The 13173-nt window shown below is 32.6% G+C and overlaps 1 protein-coding gene across 1 annotated transcript; it reads left to right on the top strand.

Moving 5' to 3' along the window:
* Positions 1-447: 447 nt before the first annotated feature.
* LOC143042911 (kynurenine/alpha-aminoadipate aminotransferase, mitochondrial-like) lies at positions 448-12742 on the top strand. The gene is made up of 11 exons (XM_076215422.1): positions 448-594; positions 1199-1289; positions 2623-2691; positions 4017-4149; positions 5438-5512; positions 5882-6154; positions 6946-7028; positions 7895-7991; positions 9751-9877; positions 10388-10590; positions 12408-12742. Exons 1-11 carry the CDS (start codon positions 513-515, stop codon positions 12459-12461), a joined length of 1287 nt encoding a protein of 428 aa, XP_076071537.1. The 5' UTR covers positions 448-512; the 3' UTR covers positions 12462-12742.
* Positions 12743-13173: the final 431 nt, after the last annotated feature.

A 13173-nucleotide genomic window follows, 5' to 3' on the forward strand; every position in this document is an offset into this window, starting at 1 on the left:
GGACTTTCCGAATTGATTTTCCTCTAAGTTCAGTATTTTTGTGATCTTACTTTTTGGACCATGTGTAAAACAATATATGAAAGGAAATTTAAAATAGGAAAACATCTAAACATAGACGGCATAGACGGATGGTAAATCAATGCCAGACAGAAAATAATCGACTATGAACAAGAAATAATATGGCAGTGAACGCTATATATATACTAGTAAGTACAAGAAAGACGACTTATTTTTCGGTATCCACAAAAAAATCCACCACCAGGATGCAACATAAACCTTGCATGATAAACTATTGCCATCATTATACCTCTATGTCGTTTTTATCACTTGCTTTACCAAATAGGTTATATATGGTAATTGCTATTTTTTTGTGACCATGTTTAAACATTGATGTTCTAATTCCCGACTTTGCTTATTAGAATTCAGTATCATGATCGGTATCTAGTGAACATAACTATACAAATTAATAACTTTAATTTAGTTTAGGGTTATACGTACAAGCTGAGTGTACAATGGATTACGAACGTTACTTAAATGAAACTGGTATTGGTAGGAAACCATCACCAATCCGATCACAACATGCAAAACTAGTATGTGAGTACAAAACAGCAGTTAATTTAATTTTTAATTTAAACATATTTATTTATAGTGGATTGGGAAATAAGTTTTGCAACTTATATTGACCCCTTTCCACTTTGCAGGTGCAAGTACTGCCTTGTAGCAACATTGGCTTGCTCTTTTTCGAAATCTACAAGGGTGTATTTTACGTGCAAGAGATATGGCTCTCTCTTAACACGAGTCAGCCATTTATCGTCCCCTTCCGACGGATAATCATCGTTTCCTCGAGACCATACTTGTAAACGGTGTCAAGGGATAGCCGAAAATTCAGTCCCTGAAATTTGCATCCCAGACCAGGAATCGAACTAGGAACCTTTGTGTTAGTAGTCCGATGCACTAACCATTACATCCATGGCTCTTTCTCAGCATTTATTTGTGCTAGAGTTTCAAAAAATTTAAACGCTGACATCTAAACATTGACTTTGCACGGAAGAAAAGAAAATGTTGAAAGTTAGTGAGTAATATAACAATGTAACTATCAAAAACATTGAAAAGAGCTAAAAAAAAAAAATATTAAACGATTTCGAGATACTATTTAACTTTTTTTTACATTTGAATAAGACGCAAACAATCTTTTTAGGTTTTGGACCTGAGGATGATGTCATATATTTAACTGGAGGGATGCCGAACCACAGTACCTTTCCTGTTGTCAAAGCCACTTTCCAGTTAAGGTGAATTAATATCATTACTGAGTTATTTGATACTTTTTTTGTTAGTTAACGTTACGTTATCATTTTATTTATAAACTTTTATCTTGGATTAAAAACAAATATTAGCATAATGTCAGAGTTTGTTTCAAATAATAGTCCGATTAAAAATTTGTAAATTACAAAGAAATTAAGGTTTCACCTCCTGCAGTCAAAGTTAACCCTTTGCTTAAATTTTTAAGCGCTTATTTTGTCACAGAGCTGTTCAATTATCAGGGCCGTAACTAGGACTCGGAAACAAACGAGGTAGGGGCTAAGGGGTCAGCGACTGACCCAATAATGTAATGTGTAGATCAGTCGCCTCCATCTGAAAATTCTAATATTAGGGTTCGTAAATATCGGACATATCTTGTGACATCCATTGTTGTATCATATTTACTTTATGAAAAACTGTATTAGATTATCATAGCCGACTGACAGATACTTGCTTCGAATTTTTTACCATCAAACATGTATCCATTTACAATAGGGTTCTTGTTTGGTATAAGAAAAAAAACCCGACAACTTTGTGTGGTCAATAGGGCCGACCGTGCAAGGGCTGTATAGCCAGTGAAGATCGTTAAAAACTTCCATTTGTTGTTGTGTGGTCAACACGTCATTGAAAATAACACATATTTTCTATAAACATTTATAAAGCACAAATAGTGGATCCTACTCACTGTCTGTGAAGGCTATTTCGACCTTTCTTGTGCCACTCAGATCTCATTGTTTGATTACTTTATTTATTTACTTTGCTAATTTTATACATACTTTTCAATTGTAAATAAATAAAGTAAATAAATAAAGTAAATTCACATTGCGATAAGACGTGTCACGGTACTTGTCTATCCCAAATTCATGTATTTGGTTTTGATGTTATATATATATGTTATATTTGTTATTCTCGTGGGATTTTGTCTATATGTGTTACATTTTAGTGTTATGTCGTTGTTCTCCTCTTATATTTAATGCGTTTCCCTCGGTTTTAGTTTGTTATCCCGATTTTGTTTTTTGTCCATGGATTTATGAGTTTTGAACAGCGGTATACTACTGTTGCCTTTGTTTAACACACTTGAACTAATAATGATACACATTTAATACTATCGAGCCACCTGTACCATGTTTAATTCTGTGACCGTCATTTTTTGCAAGACTAAGTCATTTTTTCTAAAATTGCAATTTGGTTAATGGTTTTGCAAAATCTGTATATTATTATCCTATTAAAACATATAATTATTGACATTAAAAGTTTTATCATATGCATAACTTCAGAATAACAAAAATTGTAATGAATATGGGGTTCTATTTTCAATTACAGAGATGGCTCATCTATTGAACTTGACCACAAAGCCACGAAGGACGCTTTACAGTATGATGCAACTGCTGGGTACGATTTTGATAAATATTGTTTTAATATTACTTAAATTTCATCACTTGTAACTCTTGTTTTTTATTAGCTTTCTGGTGAATAGCATCATTCTTTCTAGGAAATAATGATGGGAAATACTTTTCCTAGAATACTGTTTCGAAATGGAAAGTTCACAATTGAAAAGTTAAATTGATGTCTTTAATCGTTAAGTTTTTTCAACCGACCCTTATTGTCAGTTATTTCTAGATGTAAGTCAATAAAATTAACGGTATCAATTTTCATGCACCAGATGCGCATTTCGACAATACATGTCTCTTCAGTGATGCTCGTGGCCAAAATATTTGAAATCGAAAGCTTATATAAAAGATGAAGAGCTATAATCCAAAAGGTCCAAAAAGTATAGCCAAATCCGTGAAAGGAATCAGAGCTTTGCATGAGGGAGATACATTCCTTAATCTATAATAATTTCTATCATTTTGTAACAGCAAATTTTAATAACACAAAAAAATCCGTATTTTCATGCCAGTACCGGCTAAGTACTGGCTACTGGGCTGGTGATACCCTCGGGGACTAATAGTCCACCAGCAGAGGCATCGACCCAGTGATAGTAATAAAATTAACGGTATCAATTTTCTTGCACCAGATGCGCATTTCGACAATACATGTCTCTTCAGTGATGCTCGTGGCCAAAATATTTGAATATATGAGATAGACAAGTGTATCTGTTGTATCTTTGTTCTCAAGCTCGATGGGACAGATGTGATCAATATAGTAACCAATTTGTGAATTATTAAGCGTGAAAAAGTTATCATTTATGAGGAAAGTTAAGTTAAAGGAAACCTCTATTTTCTGTTCTTTCTTTCTAAGAAGTTCAGGTAGGAAGTCGACATCATATGTATAAAAGAAGTATGTAAGAAGATGAGTCCAGTTATTTCTCATGGGAATGCCAAATGTTTGTTGAAAAACAAATTATTATTATCAAGAAATTAGATGATGATTTGAGGGGGTTGACGTGTACAATCCATTTTTCTTACTATGTTTATTAATTTTAGATACCTAATGGGCATTTTTTTTTATTTATTGACAAACAAATAGCATCAATTTACAGAGTTCAGATGAGATGCAAATTCAGCTGACGCAAACAAATGAACTATCTATGTTTTGCTTTCAAGATTAAAAGACTTTCATTTAAACGGACTATACAATTTTGACAGTATTTCGAGTGGTTTCTATACCTCTTTGTCTTTCGAATATATGGTTTTTGAGCGTTCCCAACGAAGGTAAATCCAGAATAGCACTTAGGACGCTTTATAAAGTTTTATTTACAAAATGTTTTTTTTCAGGTTCAAAGAGTTACTTAATTGGATATACGAGCTGCAACGACAAGTACATAATCCTCCAACCTACAATAACAATAAACATCCTGGAGAAATGAAGTGCATTATGACAAATGGAGCACAGCACGGACTATCCTTGGTGCGGATTAGTTGTTAACAAATATTACGACCTCTTGGTCCGTATGACGAGATTTAATTTACAACATCCTTCGATTTTAACACAAACAGTTGTTATAAAAATATTGTCTGTTTCTAAATGCTTATCTGTCTAAAAAAAAATATTTATTTGATGCGACTTCAAAGATGTTACGCCAATATTCCCTTTATATGTGAAATTCAAAAAATTGAAGGAAAGTTTAGAAATTTGATTTAAAAGAATGTAAATAGTTAACAACATGCAGACATCTTATACGTTCATGTATTTCACATCCCATTTTTATGGTAATATTCTTTACAAAGCACAAAAATGTCAGTCTTCACCTCAAAAGCTTACAAAACCTTTAAACAGACTTATTAAGAAGGGATATAGTTACGATATTGTTGTCAGGTCATTAAAGATTGCATATTTTGGCTTTAATATTGATTTACTTATAGGGTCTTTGCATCGGAACTAAACACATTTATTTAAAAAAAAAAAACAGTTGTTGGCATGACGCAGGTTATGTTCTTCTCATTTATTTTATGATAGTATGATACTAAACCCCTAACGGGAGGGATTGTGCCTGATATTCATATGATGAAGACATAATCTTCAATCAGTTTAATTGAGGTCTGGAGGTGGTATGTCAGTTAACTGCTAGTAGTCTGTTGTTATTTATGTATTATTATCATTTCATTTATTTTCTTTTGTTACATCTTTTGACATCGGACTCGGACTTCTCTAGAACTGAATTTTAATGTGCGTGTTGTTATGCGTTTACTTTTCTACATTGGCTAGAGGTAAAGGGGGGGGGGGGGTTTGAGTTCTCATAAACATGTTTAACCCCGCCGCAATTTTGCGCCTGTCCCAATTCAGGAGCCTCTGGCCTTTGTTAGTCTTGTATGAATTTTAATTCTAGTTTCTTGTGTATAATTCGGAGTTTAGTGTGACGTCCATTATCGCTGTACTAGTATAATTATTTGTAAGAGGCCAGTTGAAGGACACTTACGAGTGCGGGAATTCTCGCTACATTGAAGACACTTGGTGGCCTTCGGTTGTTGTTTGCTCTATGGTCGGGTTGTTGTCGCTTTGACACATTTCCCATTTCCTTTCTCAATTTTAACTAACTGGATATCTCAACAATTTAAGAGTCTAGTAGTTGATGTTCGTCATGTTTTTTTTATTTAAATCTTACTAGTTTTCTAACTCCAGCAACAACAACAATAAAAAACAAAAAAAAAAACAAAAAAAAAACTGGACAAAATCTTATAATAAAGTTGTTTTTCAGGTTATGGGAAATCTTGTATGCAAAGATGACATCTGCTTAATGGAATCGCCAGCTTATGCAGGAGCAATATCAGTAGTGAGTTATTCCGAAAATATTCAGATGAATCCTTTAGGCAAAACATTTCTCGTGTTCAGTTTCCAATCATTAAAATGCTCTTTCAGAAAAAGTTGACATTTTTACTTTCATGTCAAAAGAAGTAAGATAATGTAACCACGGATTGGCCTGTTTAAATTCCTTTGACATGCATGACAAGTTTATAAATGATAACTATTTAAACAGAATTGGTGCACACATCTAGAGCACACTTATATGCGGTAAAAATGTTCTAAATGTTTTCACAGAAAACTCTATGTGTTTAACTTTCTAAATTGTAGCTATAGCGTATGATGAAATGATAATTTTATAACATTCACATTGATCATCTTTTTTCCTGTAACATTTAAGCTAAATCCTCTGAAGCCTAAGATGATACCCATAAATACAGACAAACATGGTATTATACCTTCAGAGCTGAGAAAAGTGTTATCAAGATGGAATCCTTCCACAATACAACAGCCTGGTAAAGATGGACCGAAACTATTATACTGTGTACCTACATGTGGAAACCCAACAGGTGCAAGTTTAACGCTGGAAAGAAAGAAAGAAATTTATGAACTTGCTAGGGAATACAAGTTCTTGATTATAGAAGACGACCCCTACTTTTATCTAAGATCCAAAGTAAGTTAGTTTTGATTGCAACTGTTCAGAACATTTAGAGGAGTTTACTACCTAATTACAAGTGAAAAATATCCAGAATGCCATACACTTGAATATAGTCCCCTCCTGTGTGCTCATATCAAGCTGTTAAGGCACACACTAAAAATAAGAACAAAACCGACACTGTGAACTGTGTCCAGCATCCAGTACTATTTGTTTTGTGGGTTTATAAAAAAAGAATGTAAAAAACACTCGACTTTATCGACAAATGAAATTACTAAACTATATTTGTCATATTCCTGACTTAATATAGATATAGAGACGAAAAATATAAATTTAGTAGGGTAGCGTCTTTTTATCATTTTTTTTATCTTAAGAATTATCAATTTTTACACTGTAGTAATATCTTTGAATTTGGTCTTTATCAGTACTTACCTTGATTTGTCTCTAAGAAAGTTCGAATATAACTAAATTTATATTGTTATACATTTACAACAGATATGGTACTATACAAAATTCTACATTTGATAACAAAAATAATCAGATATAGCATGACATATCAAGGGTTCTGAATTGATGCGTGTACATAAAATTAGACGGAATATTTTACCTCCCGAGATTAATTCCTTTAAATCTTAATGAGTGGACTTTCAAAATGTTCACTAAAGAACGTACCGTATTGGAAAATAATACATGAAAAGTAATAACATTCTGAGATTTCTGGAATAGTCAAACAATTGTTAAAATATTGGCAAATATTGTATCAATGCAACCATATGAAAGATAAATAATGTATTTCTTTTAAATATCAGCCATATGTGCCTAGTTTTCTGTCAATGGATACTGATGGGCTTGTATTAAGGATGGACTCTGTATCAAAAGTGGTATCAGCAGGGTAAGTAACAAAATGGTATAGTTTACATAGTATATTTTCAGTTGTTCTATGGATGTAACTGTTAACTTTACCAAGTATTATTAAAATATGGAAATTTCGATGAGTAGTTAAACCACATTCCGGGACCTGTAATTAAAGCTAACAGTAGCATACAGCTGTTCAATAGTCATAAATCGATTTAACTGAAACAAATCCGGGTTACATAAACACTGAACTGCTACAAAAACTAACGCCAACATACATACAAACGATCTATTGATAACAACTGCCATATCTCTGACTTTGTAAAACGAAAATCACAAAAAGAGAAATATTTTAAATATACAATGTAAAACATTAACTAGTTTTGTTTGGAAAAGATCGGAAAAAAACAAATTTCGACTAAATGCTGCTTAACAATTAGGATAGTCAACGAAAAAAAACCATGACTATACACCCATCTATTATAAAAACCGAAGGAGGATAATGGATTGATGGGCAACAAATAAAATGCATATTCAGGACGATAACATGAAGTACGAAATGAATATGAACCCTTATTTGTGCTAGATCGACCAAGGCAGTAAAAAAAATTAAAGATGCAATGCGCACTGTATATGATAAGTGCAGATGGCGAGGTGAAATCATGCAAGCACTGCCATTTACAAGATTTACTCGTTAAATGGCCGAACGGTTAACAATGGTGATAGCAAGAAGTTAATTAAATTCGTTTCGAAAAACTATTTTCAGTTTCACGGTTCTTATGCAAGATATTATTATTATGCAGTTACCGAATATTCTTATTGTAAACCAGGTCTTGTGACATTATTATAATCTATTTCAAATGCCATATCTAGTAATATAAGACGAAAATATACTTTTTTTAGGATTCGTATTGGTGTGTTGACAGGACCTGCTCCATTGATTGACACGTTTAGATCTAATATAGAAACGTCTGTTCAGCATACAAGTGGATTATCACAGGTAAAATTGTTCGTGTATTTCAAACATATATTATTCCATATTTAATGCATTTCTGGTCCACGAATAAAACCCACACGAACACCTTATTCCATATTCAATGCTGAAGTGTTTCTTTAGCAAAAAATAAAATACCCTAAAAACTACCCGTGTCAGATATTCTGTTTCAAATGTTACATATAAACGATGGATTAAACGTGGTTTTATAGCGAGCTACACCTCTCACTTGTGTGAACAAAACCAGCAGACAAAATAGGTTAAAATGTAAAAAACATGGGTACAGCATTGTGTTATAAGCTTAATCAATACAAAAAAACGAGCACATATGTCAACAAAGACAAACAAAAGACATATAGATAAAGCACATTAACAAAAACAAGAATACAAAAATTTCCCATTGGACAACAACATAAATAACTGACCCACGTCTTGTTTTTGAAGAAGAAACCAAAACAAAATTAGGCTAGAAAATATATTTTTGTCACTGTATGTGACTTGAGTATTCCTCTTGTTTTTACTTTTGTTTCTTCACGTAAAATGTGCTTAGGGAGTTTATAAATTATACAAAGTTTGACGATTTGGAAATACAACGCATAATAAAGTCATTCAGTTACAGACACGTTTAACAATTACCATTTTGATAATTTTCTCTAAAACTACCTTTCCAATTTATACTAAAACTGGCAAGAGTAACATATTGAAAGACATCAATATCAACTGATGTATGCGTTTCTAATTTCATGGGAAAAACCGCTAAAGGCAAATTGTTTTTTTTTAATTGGCGAAAATAAAAGTTGGTATAGCCTTTATAAACACAATTTTCCCATTATTTGTTGATCAGATGCCAAATATTGTAGAATTGGTGGCACCGTAATAGCATTACTGCCACAAGGAAACGTGTTTTGAATGGCAAACGTTCATTAATCTATAGTATCCAAAGATACCAGTTGATTCAAAATAACATTCAAGTTCATTCATAATGCAATTATTCGTCTATATTTTTAGCTTACCTGGGCCGAAGGGCCAAGTGAGCTTTTCTCATCACTTGGCGTCCATCGTCGTTAACTTTTACAAAAATCTTCTCTTCTGAAACGACTGAGCCAAACTTAGCCATAATCATCATTGGGGTATCTTGTTTAAAAAATGTGCCCAGTGACCTGTCCAACCAAGCAAGATGGCCGCTATGGCTAAAAATAGAACATAGGGGTAAAATGTAGATCTTGATTTGTATCTCTGAAACCAAAGCATTTAGAGCAAATCTGATATGGGGTAACATTGTTTATTAGGTCAAGATATATCTGCCCTGAAATTTTCAAATGAATCGAACAACTTGTTGTTAGGTTGCTGCCCCTAAATTGGTAATTTTAAGGAAATTTTTCCGTTTTTGGATCTTGAATATTATTATAGATAAACTGTAAACAGCAATAATGTACAGCAAAGTAAGACCTAAAAATAAGTCAACATGACCAAAATGGTCAATTGACCCCTTAAGGAGTTATTGCCCTTTATAGTCAAGTATACATTTTGTAAATTTTTATAAAATATTTTCCACTGTTTCTACTGGACCAAATTCATTATAGATCGAGATAATTGTAAGCAGCAAGAATGTTCAGTAAAGTGAGATCTACAAAAGCATCACCATCATCAAAACACAATTATGTCATGAATCCATCTGTATCCTTTGTTTAAAATGCACATAGACCAACGTACCAACGTGAGCGAAACAGGCTCTTTAGAGCCTCTAGTTTTATTTTACTTTTAGCAATTTCTGTTAGCATTATTGAAGAAATGGGGATATGAGGGTTTCTTTGCAAATGCAGACAAAATGGCATCCTTTTATGGAAAAAGAAAATATGAATGTTTAGAAGCTGCCAGAAATCACTTACAAGGTAGGGGTTCAAATGATTTTTAACAGTTATAAGAAATACACATGGTTTAGATTCTTTGGAGACATATCATCCTATGATCACAGCTGATATACTTAAAGATTTAATATACGCAACCAAATTATGTGATTTTTTTGTTACCACATTATGATTAAACTTCAGTCGTCGGATATCACGGTGGACATATTCACGCTCATTTTTCCAATGCACTGAAATTCAACTCAGACAATCATTGCTAAAATAAATTTTTTCCAGTCTAAACTAATTGAAGAGTAGAATTTTGTAAAAGATTTCAATATGTCGTTCGATTAGTTATGTTTTACATCCATTCCGTGATTAGAAATTTTAATATAGCTAGTTTTTTTATATACATTGTATATGAATTGATATTATAAGCCAAGAAATAAGTTCACTGGAATCAAAATCAAATTCAGATTGTCTGAAGTTGATAGTTCCTTACATATATATTCCTGTAGAAGCTGTCCATGCATTAATAAAAAATACGTTCTGTAGATGTTGCAGAATGGGACGAACCAGCGGGTGGAATGTTTCTGTGGATAAAACTGAAAGTAAAAGATGCAAATCCAGTGGTAGAAAAGTTAATTCAGGAGAAAAATGTTTTTGTTGCACCAGGGTGGTATTTCACTCTTGATTCAAAGCCATGCCCATATATAAGAGTTGCCTTTTCAAATACAACATACGAGAACATGAACAAGGTATTTCTAATATATATGTAACACTCAGAAAGGTGTCCTTCTCCCCAAACGTGTCCGATTCCCACAACCGTGTCCACATAGACGTCACTGAACTGCAAAACATGTCTAGTTGTAAAACAGCGCCAAAGCATGTCTTTTTTTTAAGCACCCAAACGTGTCCAATCCCCCAAATGTGTCCATATGTTTTCTTTTTTACTGGAATTATCATTCGTGTCAATATTATAAATACGTGGGTTATTTGGTTATTACTGTTTCATGAATGAATACTCATTTTACTAATTCATTGAAAAATACAAAAATAATTTTAGGCCTTTTTTTCTAAACCGACAGTATAACCTGAGTAAAACTGGGGGCTTTTGTTCTGCTATGTTGCATGTAAATGCTCAGTTAAATTGTAGATATTAAATCAGATAAATCCCGAATAACCGTAAAAATGTAAGCCCAATCATAAAGTCCCGGTATAAAAAAAAGAAGCTAACTTCAGTATAAAAAAGAAGATGTGGCATGATTGCCAATGAGACAACTCTGCACAAAGGACCAAATGACACATACATTGACAGCTACTTGTATAGAGGACCGTACAGCCTTCAACAATGAGCAAAGCTCACCCGCATAATTAGCTTAAAAAGGCCCCGAAATGACAAATGCATTTATTGCTAACATGATATCGTTCAAATAATGCATGAAATATTTGGCACTGGACGTTATGTCTCTTGTTTGTGTGTCTTTAGTAATGTTCGGAACCTATAATTTATTAAAAAAAACTGATAACCAGTTTATGATTTTAGGAGCTTTTAAAATATCAGAACTGTTGAAAGAAGGGAAGCCAATTTTGCTGGAAACAAAAATGCAATATTTGGATGAATATAAAAGGCATCAACGGAGTTTTTAGTACAAAATAATTTACATAGTAAACAATTAATTTAACAGTACAAGAATTATATGTATGCTTGCTCAAAATGCGCATGAAATGCTTGCAGCTGGACAATAATACATTTCAGTCAAAAGTCAATTTATATGTTACAGATTAAATTTGCAATATTTTTTATGCTAATCGTACACAACTGGCATTGAATAAACTACAACAATGACCACTTCCTCAACTGTATCCCCAATCATATAATTGCCGTAAACGTTATTGATTTGGGACGGCCAGGCATGTATTAGCGCTAAAAGACGTGAGACGTTCTGGTGTGTAAAAGTGGACACGTTTGGGGTTATTAAATCGGACACGTTTGGCGAATATTAAATATAACTGACACGTTTGGGGAAAACAGACACGTTTTGGGGAATCGGACACGTTTGGGAGTGTTACATATATATATATATATATATATATATATATATATATATATATATATATATATATATATATATATATATATATAAGTTTTAGGGCAGGTATTTCTTAAGGAACACACATCTTTAGTAGTTTTAGGCGGAAAAAGTGAAAAACCATAAGAGATTAAAACAAAAATACGGAAAAAAAATTATTGTATGCTTTTTAATCACAAAAAAAAAAGGTTTACTGAAAAGCCTAATTAAGACATTGTCAAAAATTGATAAGGAGAAGGCAAGACCAAAAAGGGGGGAATTCAACATTTTAAACGAATAAAACATCACATCATGTTTTCTGTTATTTCCTGTGCACTGTTGTTGATTTTGGTATTGTTATTTATTGTGTCTCGAAAATGAAACTTACATTCCATATCTGTCATCCGTTCGAACTAAGATAAATGTCTCTTCATGTTTATATCTTAACATAGTTTTAGCTGTGATACTTCTGACATTCTGTATGAATTATTTTTCTTTTCCAGGCATTTGAAAGTTTAGCCCAGGTGATACAAAAGTATAAATCAGAAAATGAATGACATATAAAACGAATATGATAAAATCAGAGTAATATCACGTTTTAGTTATATCATATATAATCTATAAAATTCTGTTTTAATAAATTATGTAAGAGTATCGGAAAAGTGCTTGTTCCCTCTTCCCAGATACCAAGATTGAAATTTTAAGCCAGACGCACGATGAAATCCTCGGGAGTAAAGCTCTACCAGCAGAGAAAGCGACAATTATCCTTCTTGCTTTAATTCTGATTGTTTTGTCACACATTTTTCTCATTAAAGCATTATGCATTCATTAACTCAAACTGCATCGATTATGATATGATATTTCTCCGCAATTAAATGGTTATATCTTAAACACAAGGCTTTCAGAAATGTGACGTAATTTTTATGCCTTTTCACCACTTCGTATGTGACGTCATTTTTATGACTTTTGGCGTTGAGGCCTGGACTAAGTCGGGTGTGTCTATTTTCTGTATTTTTTGGTCTTTGTATTATGTATTCGGGTTTTGTTTTCTGTAATTAGTTAAGACTTCAGTTTTATCATGTATATCTTTTATATTAATTTGATAAAAAATACTGTTTGCAATAGCATAAATTGTTCTAAATGATAAGGATGTTCTTATCACAAGCAGAAAACCCTAGCCGTATTTGGCACAACCTTTTTCAACTTTTGATCCTAAGTGCTGTACAATTTTGTATCTTTTTTTTACTTTCGAACTTTTATATCTGGGCG

This window comes from Mytilus galloprovincialis, chromosome 1 (genome assembly GCF_965363235.1).
Source record: "Mytilus galloprovincialis chromosome 1, xbMytGall1.hap1.1, whole genome shotgun sequence".
In the NCBI taxonomy this organism is placed as follows: domain Eukaryota; kingdom Metazoa; phylum Mollusca; class Bivalvia; order Mytilida; family Mytilidae; genus Mytilus; species Mytilus galloprovincialis.

Coding starts and splice junctions, on each gene's coding strand:
- LOC143042911 (XM_076215422.1), top strand. CDS start 513: ATGGATTACGAACGTTACTTAAATGAAACTGGTATTGGTAGGAAACCA. Junction 1,290..2,622: donor AAAGCCACTTTCCAGTTAAG/GTGAATTAATAT, acceptor TTTCAATTACAG/AGATGGCTCATCTATTGAAC. Junction 5,513..5,881: donor ATGCAGGAGCAATATCAGTA/GTGAGTTATTCC, acceptor GTAACATTTAAG/CTAAATCCTCTGAAGCCTAA.